Below are 18689 nucleotides of genomic sequence, written 5' to 3'. Positions count from 1 at the left end.
GACCTTTCTACAAGTTTTTGTCGATGTTCTTTAATACATGCTTCTTTGTGTGCTGTTTGTCTTCAAGGCCCTTTTCCAGAGCCCTTAATCTGTTTTATGTTTTAATTTTCATCAATTTTTTCTAGAGAGCAGGTCAGTGAAGCCCCTCCTGCTATCATGGCAGAAGTCAATCTTTAGAACTGTTTCTTTTAAGGTCCGTAGCTGGCAAAGTTGTTCAAGGAGACTCAGGATAAATGAAAATATATATTAGACTCTAAGTGGTGATTTTATTCATGCAAGAGAAATAAAACTTTGAGGTAATACAAAATGATGACTAGGTAGCTAACAATTCTACAAAGTTAGATGTTAACTTATAGAAAACTGTTAAGGGTGTCATTTTTTTTTTTTTTTAATATCCAGGAGAGAAGAGAACCTCAAATGGCTATATAGCTTAATTGCACAAGATTAACTAATTTTATATTTAAGTTAGAAATCTCATTTCAGAATTCCTTTGTCCACTAATTATATGAAAACGAGTTCTAATTCTTTCCTATCCAGCTCCGTCATTCTGCCAACTCCTTCATTAACGAGTTAAATAAAATTTAAACTCATGCTCACCGTCTTTGGTATGAGAATCATGTTTCTAAGAATTTTCCTTTTCAAACCACTGCAATCTCAGTTCTCTTTTTCTTCCACAAACAGCACAGCCCCTGATCAATGAGATTAAAAAATAGATAGCTTTTCTCAGAGTCTGCTCCTAAGGTCCCGAAGATTCTAAGCAGGGTCATGAGTTCCTAAGGGAAAAATGTGTAGTATGATCTGGACTCTGCCTCTCCAAATTTATATATTGAAGTTCTAACACCCAGGACCTCAGACTGTAACTGTATTTGGAGATTGAGGCTTAAAAGAGGTAATTGTGGTAAAAATGAGGTCAGATGTTGTTCAGTCGCTCAGTTGTGTCCAAAACTCTTTGCAACCTCATGGACTGCAGCACGTCAGGTTTCCCTGTACTTCACCATCTCCCAGTGAGGTCAGACAGGAGGGCCCTAATCCAGTATGACTGGTGTCCTTACAACAGATTAGGACACAACCCTGAGAAGAAATCAAACCCACCAACAACCTTATCTCAGACATCTAACTCCCGGAAGATGGAGGAAATAAATTTCTGCTGTTTAAGTCACCCAGTTTGTGGTACTTTGTTACAGCAGCTCTAGCAAAACTAATACATTGTACAAGGGAATATTTTGGCTTGCTTTGGATTGATCCCGTCTGGGAAATCTGGACTGATGCTGAAGCTCCAATACTTTGGCTACCTAATGCGAAGAGCTGGTTCATTGAAAAATACCCTGATGCTGGGAAAGAATGAGGGCAAGAGGAGAACGGGGCAGCAGAGGATGAGATGGTTGGAAGGCATCACTGATTCAATGGACATGAGTTTGAGCAAACTCTGGGAGATAGTGAAGGATACAGAATCCTGGCGTGCTGCAGTTCATGGGGTCACAAAGAGTTGGGCATGACTTAGTAACTGAACAACAGTGCTTCTAGCGATCAGGATGGAACGAGTTATGGCCACCCCAAAAATGTATAGTTCAGGGACAACAGTTGCAGCAAGAGTAGGGATCTGTGAATACACACACTCTGTTGGAGTTTGTCACCCAATTCCCCAAGCCCCAAGCCCCAAACTGGAAGTGGAAAGTAGTGTTGTAGGTTGAGCCAGGGCCCCATCTCCTTTTATGAGCATTCACTCAGCTCCCTGCGTAGTTCGATGAACAGCTGGTGCTTGTTTTAGACAAGATGTTGATCTCTACTAAGCAGTTTGCTGTCTATAAAGTCCCCTGAAGCACCAAGGTTCTGTCTGTAAGGGTCTCAGTAGTTTTACTTTAGGGGTGAAGGATGGGGACTGCCAAGGGAAAAAATGGGGAGCTGCTCCCACTAGAAGCTCCTACTAGCTGTAAGGAAATGCAAATCTTTATTTATTTAGCTGATAATCTACTGTATGATGTTCTCTGCATGAATGTTTACTTAAGGGAAGAGGCTGCTTGTTTAGTGAATAGAGCTTATCATAAGAACCTTGTAATCTCTTTAATCTTTATGCCTTTATTTGTGAGAATTCACAGATTAGTCTAGAAGTGAGCCAACTTGTCTATGCCAGACACATTAATTAACAGTTAATTCTGTGGTTCTAAGAACAATATGTTAAAAAAAAAAAAACCAAAAACCAAACTGGAAGCATTATCTGAAAATACAGAGATTCTATGCCTGTTCTGGAAAACCTTGGGTTGAGAGTCACCATTTTTGGACTGTATTAAGAGATATTTAGAAAATACTCGATGTTAGTGAGTAAGGTAAATTCTTGAGACTTGGTTTGTAAGCTAGTAATATGTTGCAAGAAAGGATATACATACCAGTGCTTAGCCCTCTTCCTTGATGGCATGGTTAGATTAATTTACCACTTTGAACCCTCCTGCAAACATATTTGTCCATCAAATCAGCCTATACTAAGGTAGTACAGGAATAAGAGGTATGAGAGTGAGAGAGTCACTGGGACAATCCTAAACCTTTTTTTTTTTTTTCCAAGTAAGTTTTTATTTCTACTTAGTTTTATTTCATTCCCAAGCCCTTATTTATTTTTTTTTTCATAAAAACAATAAGGGATAGATATGCAGTGGAAATCCTTAGGATAAATAAGATGATCAAGCAGACAGTTCCTCGTTTAAAATAGATAGCCTGTGGGAAGCTGCTGTATGGGCATAGCTCATTTTGGTTTTCTGTGACAACCTGGAGAAGCGGGATGGGGTGAGCAGTTGCGGGGAGGTTTAGGAGAGAGGGACACACGTGTATTTCTGGCTAATTCATGATGTTATATGGCAGAAGCCAACGCAATACTGTAAATCAATTACCCTTCAATCAAAAATAAACTTAAAAAATCAAAGCAGACAGTTATGATTAACACACCAAGTCTTTTGCAGAAGAACGACAATATAAATCCACACACAGCCTTTTTTTTTCCTAAATTAATGAACTAAAAGATAAACTTATTTGGGGGATCAAATCAGATGAAAAGCAGGTTTTTTGAAAATTCTTCTGGCAAGATGACTAAAGAAAAAAGAAGTACAACAGAAAAAGCCAGCAATTAAAAATGGCTACAGTTACCTATTAGACAGAAATTTTAAAGTACCTACATACAACATTTTACAAGTTTGCAAACTACTGTGTAAAATGAATTACTATTTCTCCAGGTAGAATGGGAGAAAGAGTATGGTTATAGAAGATAAAACACTGCACGCTCAGTCATGTCCAACTCTTTGTGACACTCTTGACTGTAGTCTGCCAGGCTCTTTTGTCCATGGGATTTTTCCAGGCAAGAGTACTGGAGTGAGTTGCCACTTCCTACTCTAGGGGATCTTCCTGATCCAGGGATCAAACCTGTGTCTCCTGCATTGGCAGGCAGTTTCCTTACTACTGCGCCACCTGGGAAGACCCAAATACTGAATATAAAGGTATAATTTAGGTGACAGGAATATGAGGTTCACTGTGCTAGTCTACTTTTACAAATGTTTGAAGTTTTCCATTAAAAATGGAGAAGGAAATGGCAACCCACTCCAGTATTCTTGCCTGGGAAATCCCATAGATGGAGGAACCTGGTAGGCTACAGTTCATGGGGTCACAAAGTCAGACACGACTGAGTGACTTCACTTTCTTTCTTTCTTTTCCATTAAAAAAATAAGTTAAAAAAAAAAAAGGTAAATTCATTTTTGGAGCATGATAGGAAACCAAATAATTATTTCAAAAACAGACAAAGAGTCAAGCATTTATCTTTTCTTTCCTATAGAGACTATACCTCAGAGTAACCAAATAGTTGATATTGGGAAGTTCTCTTATTACATAAAAGTAATACAAATAAAACATCTGAAAAAGATTTCCCTAGTAGTCCACTGATAAAAAATCCACCTGCCAATGCAGGGGACATGCCACGAAGCAGCTAAGCCCATGCGCAACTACTGAGCCCACATGCCGAGAGGCTATGCTCTGCACACAAGACAAGCCACCGCAATGAGAACACCCAAACCACAGAGAAGAGCAGCCCTTGTTTGCCGCAATTCGAGAAAGTCCATGCACAGCAACAAGAATATTTAATAAATAAATATTAAAAAACAAAAAAATACCCTAAAGGATAGAACTTTGCTGTTTTGCAATTTCTAAATATTAACTGACCTATGCAATATCAGCAATGGCTATTACCATGCCAAGAAAAGACACATTATATGTGCCTGGTGCCATCTATGGAATATTCTTGCCCCCCACCATCCCCAAAAAAGGGGGAGGCAGGCAAAAGTTAAGGAAAGAAGCAACTGACAATTTACAAAAACTCTGAGGTGGGGAGACATGTTAAAGAAATAATATCATGGAGGGCATGTGAAATCTAGACTGCTAGTTCACAAAACAAATAGCTCAATTTCTTCAAGTAAGTTATATGAAAAAAATGATGGGACAGGAAGCTATATATTAGAAGGCTATCAATAATTACAATGTATGGCTTAAAACTTAACATTCAAAAAACGAAGATCATGGCATCCAGTCCCATCACTTCATGGCAAATAGAGAGGTAACAATGGAAACAGTGAGAGACTTTATTTTCTTGGGCTTCAAAATCACTATAGATGGTGACTGCAGTCATGAAATTAAGACACTTGCTCCTTGGAACAAAAGCTATGACCAACCTAGACAGCATATTAAAAAGCAGACCTTAGCTGACAAATGTCCATCAAGTCAAAGCTGTGGTTCTTCTAGTAGTCATATAGAGATGTGCGAGTTGGACCATAAAGAAAGCTGAGCATTGAAAAATTGATGCTTTTGAACTGTGGTGCTGGAGAAGACTCTTGAAGAGTCCCTTGGACTGCAAGATCAAACCAGTCAATCCTAAAGGAAATCAGTCCTGAATATTCATTGGAAGGACTGATGCTGAAGCTGAAGCTCCAATACTTTGGCCACCTGATGCAAAGAACCGACTCATTAGCAAGCACCCAGATGCTGGAAAAGATTGAAGGCAGGAGGAGAAGGGGACGACAGAGGATGAGATGGTTGGACAGCATTGCCGACAAGATGGGACATGAGTTTGAGCAAGCTCCAGGAGTTGGTGATGGACAGGGAAGCCTGGCATGCTTCAGTCCATGGGGTCACAGAGTCGGACATGACTGAGCGACTGAACTAAACTGATAGACTAAGTACTGAAGTATCTAGAGATGAAATTATATGAAGTTTGGGATTTGTTTTAAAATAATTCAAGGGAACAAGCAGTAGGTGAAAAAGTTTGGCCACTAGTTGAAGTTGGGTGTAAATGGGCCTGCATTGTACTAATTAGTATATATTTAAGAATCTTAATAACAAGAAGTTCTGCCAAGACTTTTGTATAAAGTCTCCACTTAGGGTTCCAGGGAGCTAGGTAGGTTTTTCTGGCTTTTCTTGATGAAAGTATGTAAGGAGTTACATATCAGATAGGCGATCAGATACAGCTTTTATTTGCAAAAACAAAACTAAAATGTATTACTGAAATATTTTCTGAATCTAGTGGGGTGTAAAACCATTCAAAAGGTAACATTTATTTGAAAACACTGTAGTTTTTGTGTTGTCAGAGAAACATTTTTCCCATAGGTATGCCATGGTCAGAGAAATGCAAAATATAGACGTTCAAGAATGTCATGATGAGACTCAGTACATGGTATCTTGAGTACTTTATAAAATTACCCTCCTGGGTGGAATAATCAGCTGACTTAAGAAGTAAGCAAATTGGTTTACAGCTCCTTGCTCAATTATAACCATTTTTCAAATTCTTTTAAATTGACATAATACACAGATAAATGCACAAATTTTAAGTGTACAAGCTCAATGAATTATCAGAAAGTAAGCACTCCTGGATAACTGGAACAAAATTTTAAAAATATTAACCACACATCAGAAACCTCTGCTCATGCCATTAATTATTTGTTTCTGAACTTGATATAAATAGAATTACACATTATATATTCATTTTTTGTCTGGCTTTCTTTGTTCAACATCACATTTGTGAGACTCTTTCCTGTAGCTTTTATGTAGCTTTACTGTGTTCACTTGTATAAAGTATTCTACTATAAAAATACATCATCATGAAATTTCTTTCTCTCTCATTAGTGCCTGTTGCCCTAATGTGACTTTGTCTAACATTTATGTAACTAATACTGGCTTTCAGTTGGCTAAAAACAATCTCTTAACAGGTTAGAATTTAATACTTGTTTTCTGAAGGATCAAGGACTGGAGTAATTCCATAACTTTAGGCATAGAGCAAGGATATAGGTGCTTTAATCAAACCATGTGCAACTTACTCCAACAAAACCACTGAATCTTTTCCTGTTACCCTGTGTATATCCTTAGAACAAAGATAGGAATGAAGAAAATACAAAGATCTCCATGGGACATTAGAATCACTAATTTTTTTTATTTAATTATACTTTTTTATACTAGCAGAGGTAGGAATTCTATATCAGAACCCTATGATTATGAATGTGGTAATTCTAAGAAAATGATTAGAATTTTATCAGCTCAACATAAATTAACAGAAACATATAGTGAAGAATTCCACCAGAAGTGGCATAGAAAAAAATTCATTGATGTACAACCACAGAGAGTAAACAAGGAGGGTTTAATACTTCCAACTATTCCTAACAGCATCTCAGTTTAATTATCTGCAAATTTTGGGCATTAAAAATTGGGTACAGCTTGTTTGATAGTGTTCATTTCTACAATTGTTCTTCAAGTAATGGCATATGTCTTAGAAATGATCATTGCCCTGAAATGGCTTTCTAGAGATAGCTATCACACAGTATGTGTTCCTACATGTTCGTAATTAGCTGTAGGATAGCTTTAGCCATATATATTCTGATTAGAATGGCCTAGAGAGAGGCCTCATGATCCATTTGGGGAGCTTCCCATTGAAGGCAAGAGTTCAAGGCTATGTGACTTACGGATTTAGGCTGACATTTCTACTAGGTTACACAGTTCTTAGAAGGTAAATCATGATATCTCTAACTTTTCATTATCTTTCCCAGCACATTGCTTAATTCTGGTATAATCAGTACTTGGTGAGCTGAATTGTGTGCCCTCAAAATTCTTCTATTGAAATCCTAACCCCCAGTATCTCAGAATGTAACCGTATTTGGAGATAGAGCCTTGAAAGAGGTAATTAACAGTACAATAGGGTCAGATTCAGTTCAGTTCAGTTGCTCAGTCGTGTCCAACTCTTTGCGACCCCATGAATCACAGCACACCAGGCCTCCGTGTCCATCACCAACTCCTGGAGTCTACCCAAACCTATGTCCATCGAGTTGGTGATGCCATCCAGCCATCTCATCCTCTGTCGTTCCCTTCTCCTCCTGCACCCAATCCCTCCCAGCATCAGGGTCTTTTCCAAAGAGTCAAATCTTCGCATGAGGTAGCCAAAGCATTGGAGTTTCAGCTTTAGCATCAGTCCTTCCAATGAACATCCAGGACTGATCTCCTTTAGGATGGACTGGTTGGATCTTCTTGCAGTCCAAGGGACACACAAGTGTTCTCCAACACCACAGTTCAAAAGCATCAGTTCTTTGGCGCTCAGATTTCACCATCCAACTCTTACATCCATACATGACTACTGGAAAGCCTTGACTAGACAGACCTTTGTTGGCAAAGTAATGTCTCTGCTTTTAAACACGGTTTCTAGGTTGGTCCTAACTTTCCTCCCAAGGAGTAAGTGTCTTTTAACTTCATGGCTGCAATCACCATCTGCAGTGATTTTGGAGCCCCCCCAAATAAAGTCTGACACTGTTTCCCCATCTATTTCCCATGAAGTGATGGGACCAGATGCCATGATCTTAGTCTTCTGAATGTTGAGCTTTAAGCCAACTTCTTCACTCTCCTCCTTCACTTTCATCAAGAAGCTTTTTAGTTCCTCTTCACTTTCTGCCATAAGGGTGGTGTCGTCTGCATATCTGTGGTTATCTTGATTCCAGCTTGTGCTTCTTCCAGCCCAGCATTTCTCATGATGTACTCTGCGAATAAGTTACATAAGCAGGGTGACAATATACAGCCTTGACGTACTCCTTTTCCTGTTTGGAACCAGGTGGACCCTAATCCAATAGTAACCTCTACAACTGTAAGGAGACACATTTCTGTTGGCTAAGCTGCCCAGGCTGTAGTACTTTGTTATGTCAGCTCTAGCAAACTAAATACATATAGTAACTAGATTTTTTAAAAGTTAGTTTTCTCAAATTTCCAACTTGAAGTTACACTTTTTTTTCAGAAATAGGTAAGAACTTTTACTCTTTGGCAGAAATTAACACCCCCATCACATATGCAGTTTCTTTAAATTGGGCTTGGCAGTTCCCAGAAAAGTACATAAGCATCCCAATCCCATGTATAAACCTTTAAGACTGAACTCACACCACTTGGCAGGACAGAACTGCAATGCCAGGCTGTAATGGAGAGTGCTAGATAATGTCAAAGAGAACTGGGTTGTAGTCCAGATTCTGCCAGTAACTGCCATGCTGCCTTGGGCAAGTCACTTCCTTGAGCCGCTCATTTTTAAAAGGTGGAAATTGAACTACGCGGGCTCTTAGATACATTTACGCTCGACTGTGTGTGACTCAACGATGGTTATAAGCCTCTGCTGTGTAAATAAGCATTTCATGGTTAAACAAGTTTATCAGCTCAGTTGCTCAGTGGTGTCTGACTCTTTGCGACCCTGCAGCATGCCAGGCCTCCCTGTCCATCACCAACTCCCAGAGTTTATTCAAACTCATGTCCATCGAGTCAGTGATGCCATCCAGCCATCTCATCCTCTGTCATCCCTTTCTCCTGCCCCCAACCCCTCCCAGTATCAGTCTTTTCCAATGAGTCAACTCTTTGCATGAGGTAGCCAAAGCATTGGAGTTTCAGCTTTAGCATCAGTCCTTCCAATAAACACCCAGGACTGATCTCCTTTAGGATGGACTGGTTGGACCTCCTTTCAGTCCAGGGGACTCTCAAGACTTGTCTTCTCCAACACCACAGTTCAAAAGCATCAATTCTTCGGTGCTCAGCTTTCTTTATAGTCTAACTCTCACATCCATACATGACCACTGGAAAAACCATAGCCTTGACTAGACAGACCTTTGTTGGCAAAGTCATGTCTCTGCTTTTTAATATGCTATCTAGGTTGGTCATAACTTTCCTTCCAAGGAGTAAGCATCTTTTAATTTCATGGCTGCAATCACCACCTGCAGTGATTTTGGAGCCCCCCCAAAATAAAGTCTGACACTGTTTCCCCATCTATTTATCTTTCCCTAATAAAAATGCCTCTAGATATAAAAAAAAAAAAAAAACTGACCTAGTTACATTCATGGAGACAATAGATTTTTAGATGAGCAAGCAAAGATCAGTAGTAGTTAGAGTATTCTATGCCATTAAAAATAATCACACACGTAAATTCCCACTTCCAAAAGATCCTAGAATAAAAGATTAAAATAAATGACTGCTTAGACTCCCATAATCCAATAATACTTTAAAGAACCTAAAAATAAAACATTTTTGTCTATGGAAAAGAAATATATAGGCAGCTGGTAACTATGTTACCCTTTAATTGAAAAGAACACAAACTTGGTTTGAGATCACACCTCATGTCTCAAAATTCCCTAGGGAAGCCAAAAACTGGAAAAAATGTTCCAGCTCTTGTTTGGCATTGTACATATATTGCCTGTGTGTGTGTGAAAGAGAGACAGAAAGGAGAGAGAGAGAGATATACACAGAAAGAGAGAGCAAAAGACAGCGTTCATGCAAATATACCAACGTGAGGGGGTGTGCCATTTACAAAGCTACCTGTAGGATGATTAGAAAAGCACTTTGTTTCTCAAAATGAGAACTGTTCCTGAACTAAAAAAGGGATGATCAGCAAACTTAGGGTTGTTTAGTTTTTAAAGCTGTGTGCACATGTGCTTGGTATGCTATAACAAGTTTAGATGGATGGTTATGAGAAAGAAAAGAAAATATGACATCATTAGAATCACAGGTAAGACAAGGGAAAACCCAAAGTACAGACAAGAACACAGAAATATTTTAAGAGAGTACAGATGTCATGACATTTATTAAAAGGCATGCTACAATGCTATACTTGTTAGGAAAAGAGTAGAGATATCAATAGTCAGCAAATATACAAACTGAACGAAAATGGAATATACTGTAGTGTACAGAAGCTTTAATTAACCATGCACTACGCACTTAGAAAATATGTTTTTTAATATTTTATCGTCTCTTCGCATTTATAACATGATTCACTTCGACAATCACAGAATCCTTTTCTTCCAAAGCCACAAACTGTGTTACAAATGAAAGCTGGTACTGCAGCTTATCAAAATATACAAGACAATTGATGTTTTATATAAAACCACTTTATATGTCAACTTGTCCCCCAAAACTGCTTTTTTCCCCCCTTTTTTGGCCTGGTTTTAAAAAATGTTGTTACAAATATTTACAGCATTTACTTCTGTTAGATGAACATTCTTATAAACTGAAAAAGGGAATTCTATGATCAGACCACATAAAACACGAGACAATGTCAGAGGCTCCTAGCTGTGCTATTTTTTTTTCTTAAATACAGTACTGAAAATGCCCATCGAACCCTTATCATCTAATCCATTCTGTTCACATTTAAACTCCCATTTTCTCCGAGTAGTCTATTCACCGATAGGAAATAGAAAGTAAAGGCCGCTTTGCACTGGGTCTTCTTTCAGAAAGGAGCTTGGGAAAAAATGCTTAACAGAAAGGAGTCAAAACCAGAACAGTCAGTCTTTGGTCAGAGCAATGAGGTGACATTTTGATGCAAAACTCTGCTTGGTTAGCAATCTTTATAATTAGTACTTTTTGGATGTGGGATGAATTTTTTAAAGATCTGGGTATCAATGGTAAAGGGAGAAAAGGCCAGAGTATGATTTTTTAAATGACATCAAAAATAGTTATTTAAATATTTATTATTACAACTACTACACAGATTCAAGAACTAAAAATAACCTAAACACAACAAAAATCTGTTTAGAGTGCTGATTTAAGCTTGCCATAAGCAGCTTTCAACCATGACTATTATCACCAAGGTCACTGGGCCAGAAAAATACCCCTGTTCTCTGGAACACATGCCTCAGGTTACAGAAATGAAGATGACTACCACAAAGACTTAGAGCAGCTCTGTTCTTGGACCTGCACATGCTATGATTATTATGTGAGGAAGGCAAAAAGTGTAACTGAGACTTCATTTTACAGGTACAACTGTTTCCTTGAAAGAATGGTCTGTGGGATAACATTCTTTTAAAATTATATAGTATGCATTTCCTGAAAACCAGAATGTTGATACTACCACCTAAACCTCAAATAGGAAGAGAGATCAATTAAGACTACTGAAGAAGGCACATAAACTTTGGTCCTGTTTCTTTCACTTTTCACCCTCTATAAAACCCCCTAAACTGATATTTTAGTAATTTTCTATTTTTTAAAACCATTCACAACTAGCTGTTAAAATTTGCTCTGAAAAAAGACTGCAAATAGTCTTCTAGATAATAACACAGCTGAATTAAGAGACAGCTGAATTACATTTTCTTCAAGGGAAAAGTTTTGTGCAATCTAATGGTATTTCTTTTTAGCACAATAGTAGATTATTTTAAGTCCGGCAGTTTTATTCTTGTTAACAACAGATCAAGACAAAGGAAAGGTTTAGAATGCTTTTACCCATAGTCATGCTGTCTTTTTGGTTTTAAAAATAGCAGTACACATTAGTTTTTCTAAGAGATAGCCTGACAATTTGGCAAATAGGGTTTTTAAGCGACTCACTGCGGGCAGGGGGACACATACTTTTGAGCTTGTCATCTTTCATCCAAAAAATATTTAGTGGAACAGAAGGGGAATTACATGATAATACAATCAGTGCATATCCTGCCTGCTTAATAACATGGAAGTTTCCAAAAGTTCTTACAAAACTGAACAGAGACATTCATGAGTACTACTTCTAATCAACTGAAGCAGAACCTACGATGACCATACTAGGTGGAGTCAAAGAAGCACTGCTTCCATAAGGAACCAGGCAGGCAAAAACTGTCTCTAAAAACTGTGAGATTTACAACTTTCAACAACAAAATCAGAAACATTACTACAAGTAACATCACAACTTAGCCTTGAAGAAAGAATTTACGGCATTCTGTAGGAACTACTGGGCAATTCTGATACTCTCCAGTAAGCTATCAAACTATTTAGCTTATTTTCCTATTTGTATCTCACACAAAAGACAATTTACTACTATGCAAGTTATTTAAATCTCAAAGTAAAACTTTTTGGCATAAATTGCTACCATTTAATGTGTACTGCTATTTTTTTTTTTCAGAGTTTCATACTATAGGTTTTGTTGGTTATTCATTTTGTACTGTTATTTTTAAAAGTCCTGAATATATATAATTTGTGTCAAAGTCAGACACCTCCAAAAATAAGACAATTCTCCTGGAAATAAAGTAAATAAACTTTAAAACAGGATACTACGACAGCTCAACAACAACAAAACACTGCTTAGCAGATATCAACTGCATGCTAAAACAAAAAGGACAAAGATCTAGTTTTTTCACTGCCCTGATATTTTTAATCTTTTTACAGAAACTATGTCAACACAAATACTGTAGACCTCTATAATTCAAAGAGCAAACAGCCCAATATGGACAACATCCATGTGCTACAGCTCATTTTAGACACAAATTGATGGTTTCGAACACACTGTTTTAAATAAGAATATCTCACTTTTCCAAATCTGAATTGGATTAATGTTTTTGGTCAATAATTTAAGATGTATGTAATGTACAACATTAGAGGAGTGCATGTATGTATATACACTCAACTACACACACACACACACACACACACACACACACACACACACACACACACATACACGCACACACACAAAGCCCTGAAAAGGATTCAAATGTTCTCTCTCAAATATAAAGGCCATTTCCTACTTCAAAATTACATTCAACACCATTTATGATCTCCCTTCTGCTACACTTCTGCTACACTTACACTGAATGTTATGAGAATCATGAATTCAAACTACACAGTAATTCCTAACTCAAAAAGAAAAAAGAATCCAATTTAAAATATAAATGAAAATTACAATAGTGCTTGTGAAGAAGGAAAAAATAAAGCAGACTTGGAGTAATTTAAAGAAATTGGTTTTTCCTCCCTTCCCTCTTACTCAGTGTTTCGGTAAAAATATATTTCATAAGTGAAAAAAAAAACTAGATAAATGATTATACCTATCAGCCAATACTAAAACTCATTCGTTCGAAAGATCTCAATTTAGTATCCTTCGTTTTCCACTGACTAATTGTTGCTCAGAGTTGAGGGAATTTTGCTTATGAACAATCCAGAACGTCTTTTGCATTCTCCAATATTTTTGCAAAGCTGTTTTTGTTAAAACTTTCCTGTTTAATTTAATGGCTGGAATATAATAAGAGATTGAGATATTCTTCTAAAAGGTGAGATGAGCCACTCTGAGAATCTGAGAAAAGTGAAAAAGCAACAGACAAAAATGACCCTTTTAACAAATTCTGCTTTAAAAAATCTACTCAAGCACTGAAGGAATAAGTAATCAATGCAAAGTATCTAATTTAAAAAAAACAATTGTACATTATACAGTCACTGAAACAACATTAAAACGTATGCTTACATTCATCTAAAAAGAGAGAGGGACAGAGTATGAGAAAGAACCCACTCCGCATACACCATGTATGTGGGCACTCACTCAGTACTGGAGCTTCATTAACAAAGAAAAGCAAGTTCTCACTTGAGTATATGACAAAAACCAAGCAATCCTGAGACAAATTCTAATGGATAAAGATTAGACAAGATCCAGAAACGGAGACTGCATTTTATAGCCCCATACTGGTATGCTATAACCGCAATGACCACTGCTGGTCACAATATGAAGAGGCCTACAGGTGTGCACTGAGTTATTCCCAAAACCATTTAACCCTTCCCCACCCCACCTCTACACCAAAGCACCAAAAATTTGAATAGAAACTATTACTTCTTGAAAAATCACTTAAAATTGCAATTAAAAAAAAAAAAAAAAAACTTTAAAATTCTTGCCAAAACAAGGAAAGAAAAAACAAATGCTCACCAAGCCCACAATATAGCTTTTAAGATACTTAGATAAAACTCTAACCTATTATATTATAAGCACATAATAAGGCACATAATAGGAAATTAAGTAAATACACAGTAATTCTGAATAAGTATTAGAGATTATAGTGGTACAAAAAACCCTTGAGATTAATTTTTTTTCTAAAAGAAGACTTTACCAAAAATAACTTTTAAAAAATCTGTCAAACCATATGATAGACCTGAATATTTTCCTTAAGACTATAAACTTTTTTTTCTGAAAACAACTATAAAAAAGTAGTTTATAAGTAGTATTATTTTTCTTTTTAAATTTTCCAAGATCATATTACTAGGAAACTGTCATTGTGAAATTTAAACCATGATTTTCCCAAATAAAATTAATTATTCTGACACCTTAATAGATTCTGGTTGGATTCCACGTAATTTCCCTGGAGACAGTTGAGACATTTCATTCTCCAAATAGTCTTACAAAGTTAAAGATATGCAAAGGAGTGTCTTACAGTGGAAAAAAAAAATTGAAAGAAAACATGCAAGTTTATCAATTTGCTTCCAATACAACCCATTTATGTATACTAAGTATCAATATATGCCAAATAACTGTTATAACTTATAAGAGAACATAGTTTCCTACAGGACTCAAACTTCTGAATCATAAAGTTAAAAACTTGGTTGTAGGTCATTTAAATTACTTATGTCAAGTAATTTTAAAAGTCTATATGTTCAAATTTTTCAAAGTACAAAGGAGTTTAGAAATGTTGTATAAGGCTGATCTGGACCCAAATTAAAAGAAAGTCTGTCCTCTTGAAATCCAATTTAATACAGGAATTAAATTACTGGAAAAAATTTTTTTCCTGAAGATTATTTTCATTTTAGAAACAATGGTACAAAGGAAAAACACGCCTCTGATAACATACTGGCAGAGGGGAGAAATGGGAAAAGAGAACATCCCTTGATTTTTTTAATATACTTTAACATCAAAGTCAGAAAGAGTTATTTTTGAAAAAGAGGCAGAATTGGTCTTGAGCTGCTTCAGTCTATGTCTGAAGGTTTTACTGAAATTATGGTCCAGTCTTAGGAGAAAAATTCACAGAAAAGTCAGATTGTAGATTTTGAGAAGGAAACTCTGAGGTGATGATTTTCTCCAAGGTCATGGTTATGAAGCTCAATGAGGGCCTGGATTGCTTCTTCCACAGATCCCAACTGAATGAGTGCCATTTTGCGATCTTTCCTAAAGTGGCAGAAGAAACAGAAAAAGTACACAGAATTAATTTTGCCTACAAACCTCTTCCCCAACCCTAGAAGATTCCATTTAATTACCATAAACATTTGCAAATCATGTTAATGTATTTTTTAAAAGAATGGACTTACTGGAAGAATTTAAAAGCCTTCACTGAACATCCAGCTTCTGTGAAAAGATTCTTCAGGTCATCTACTGTAACAGAGGGGCTGTGAAAACATCATCACAGAGAGAGTCAACTATCTTATCCCTAATTTTCAAATGAAGCAAAGATTAACTCCTGACATCATTAGGTCTCTAGAATACTTCACATTACAAAGACCATAAAGCCATGCAATGAAGATATCATTTGCAAGTGCCTTTAAAGATCTTCAAGGTTGGGCTTCTTAACGGCTTAGTGGTGAAAAATCTGCCTGCAATGAAGAAGATGAGACTTGGGTTTGATCCCTGGGTCGGGAAGATCCCCTGGAGGAGGAAAGAGCAACCCACTCTAGTATTCTTGCCTGGAAAATCCAATGGACAGAGGAGCCTGTTGGGTTTTCCATAGAGTCGCAAAAAAAAAAAAAAAAGATGTTCAAGATTGATGCATGCATGTCTTCAGACAATGGAATTTTGTTTCAATTCTTTTGCATAAGACATGGGCAGTATCTAAAGAACAAGATAATCTTTTTATATTTACTCTTTCAATGGGATTATTACCCATAAAGCTTTAGTACCTAACTAGTACTTCCAATGGAGAAGGCAATGGCACCGCACTCCAGTACTCTTGCCTGGAAAATCCCATGGATGGAGGAGCCTGGTAGGCTGCAGTCCATGGTGTTGCTAAGAGTCAGACACGACTGAGCGACTTCACTTTGACTTTTCAATTTCATGCATTGGAGAAAGAAATGGCAACCCACTCCAGTATTCTTGCCTAGAGAATCCCAGGGATGGGGGAGCCTGGTGGACTGCCATCTATGGGGTTGCAGAGTCGGACACGACTGAAGCGACTTAGCAGCAGTACTTCCAAGCCCCCTCCCTAGCTCTGATTTGTCTTCTATAGTCCACTATTAGTCCAGTATATTTTTAGTACTAATCCAGTATCTTTTCAATTACTTTCAGGATAATTACAAACGTGTATATGTGCCAATCATTACACTTGCCTCCTAGTATTTATAATACCCTTTGGGTACTCCTCTCCCATACAGAAGAAAGATGTCCTCTGTAACCCTCAGGGTATTATAGAAATGACGCGTGACTTCTGAGGCTGAGAGACACTGTGATTTCCACCTTGCCCTTTCTGGAATGATTAGCTCAGGAAGAAACCAGCTGCCTTTTCATGAAGACAGCCAAGTAGCCCTAGCACAGGTCCTTGTGGCAAGGAACTGACTAAGCATATGAGGGAGCCACTCTGGAAGTGGACTCTAGCCCCATTACAGCCTTCAGATGCTATTTTGTGAGAGACTTAGCCAAAACCTAAGCCACTTCTAGATTCCTGACTCACAGTAACAGTCTGAGATAAAGAACATCTACTATTGTGTTAAGCTGTTAGGCTTTGGAGTGATCTGCTTACACACGAGTGGACAGCTAATATGGTGGTCTACCACATGACAGTCAGCCGACTAAAAGCAGACTCTTCCTCATTTCACAACTGCCAGCAAGGATGGTCTTACAGAACAACAACTGGCTCTGCTAGCGGAGAGATCCGAATTCACATCCTACGGGCCATTCACCTGGTATGTCACTCCTGAGTAAATTACTTAATCTGAGCCTCTCACTTTCAGTGTTAAAATGAAACTAACAACCTTTACTCCAAAGGTTATTATGGATAAACTGCTACAGACAGAACACAGAATGGTGGTTACCAAGGACAGGGCAGAGAGAAACAGAGAGATATTGTCTAATGGGTAAAGAGCTTCAATTTAAGATGATGACAAGGATTTACAGATGGATACAAGTGATGGTTGCACACTATGAAAGTATATAATGTGAGTCTACACTGAAACACACACTCCAAAATGGTTAAAATGGTTATGTATTTAACCACAATTTTAAAAAGAAGATTATGATGGAGATTAAATGAGGTAATGCATGTAAGACATCAGCACAGTGCCCAATACTTGGTAGATGGTTAAAAAATACATTAACATACTTTCTTTCTCCTACCTACATGCCCAGTGTAGGCTGCAACCTGAGACCACCTCCTGGATAAATGTCCTTAAGAGGGAGCCTGCTTTAGTCTTTAAATATGTTGCCTCACTCGCTCATTCTGTAGTAATGAGGTGCTAAATTTCTAGATGCACATAATTGAGATTTTTTTTCTAAAGCGACTCCTCCTGTTGCCTGGAAGGCATAAGGCTTGAGCCACTGCCCAATTCAGATGCAAAGTTTCTCCATGTGCCTAATTGGAGACTAGTGAGGAGTCTGGGCATTCAACGGTATTTTAAATGATTATTTTCTGTTCCTATTCGATGGCCATTCTCATTTTCAGAAATGTCTCAGAACTGTAGCCTTTTCCATTCCCTTTTAACTTTTCATACACATGCTCGCATACAACTATACCCCCCAACTTTTACCCTTTCTTTCCAAAGCTATCCTCCTCCATGTTATATAAAACTGTCATCTTTTTTGGTCAAGGATTTCACAAATTAAAACTGGGATTTCCAGTTTTACATTTCTTAGGCTTTGATGACCACACAGTCTCTAACAATTCAGCTTTGTCGTACTGGCTCAAAAGCAGCCATAGCTAATACATAAATCAATAAATGTGGCTATGTTCCCTGAAACTTTTCTCATGGAAGGTCAAATTTTATGTAATTTTCTCAAATCATGAAACATTATTCTTTTGTTTTTCCCCAACCACTGAACGTGTAAAAGCTGGTCTTAGCTCATGGGCCTGACAGGTGGATTTGGCCCGTGGGCTGTAGTCTGTCATGTCAGTCTCTAAGCTAGATGATGGCTAAAGAACAAGTCTGCTACAACACTGGTTACTACAGACTGGTTGTAAGAAAATAATTTCTAGCTTTTAGATATATATGTGGCTTGTAGGTTAAAAAACAGAGAATTCAGTTTTACCAAATTCTTGCGTGCATGCTCAGTTGCCTCTGACTCTTTGTAACCCCATGGGCTGTAGACCACCAGGCTTCTCTGTCCATGGCATTTTCCAGGCAAGAATACTGCAGAAGGTTGCCATTTCCTACTCCAGGGGATCTTTCCAACCCAGGGGTTGAACTTATGTCTCCTGTGCCTCCTGCACTGGCAGGCAGATTCTTTACCACTGAGCCACCTGGGAAGCTTA

General features: G+C 37.6%; 1 protein-coding gene across 5 annotated transcripts in view; it reads right to left on the bottom strand.

Moving 5' to 3' along the window:
- Positions 1–10242: 10242 nt before the first annotated feature.
- Positions 10243–18689, bottom strand: part of PTBP3 (polypyrimidine tract binding protein 3) — a 90408-nt gene continuing 81961 nt past the window's right edge. For all 5 annotated transcript variants that reach the window (XM_015092973.3, XM_060408912.1, XM_015092974.3 and 2 more), the window contains 2 exons: positions 15544–15621; positions 10243–15403 (listed from right to left, as the gene is read on the bottom strand). In XM_015092973.3, the coding sequence (XP_014948459.1) occupies positions 15271–15403; positions 15544–15621 (211 nt within the window). In that variant the 3' untranslated portion in view covers positions 10243–15270. The remainder of the gene's footprint in view (positions 15404–15543; positions 15622–18689) is intronic.

The sequence above is a fragment of the Ovis aries genome, chromosome 2 (assembly GCF_016772045.2).
Source record: "Ovis aries strain OAR_USU_Benz2616 breed Rambouillet chromosome 2, ARS-UI_Ramb_v3.0, whole genome shotgun sequence".
Classification (NCBI taxonomy): domain Eukaryota; kingdom Metazoa; phylum Chordata; class Mammalia; order Artiodactyla; family Bovidae; genus Ovis; species Ovis aries.
This window is presented reverse-complemented; position numbering and strand designations above follow the sequence as displayed.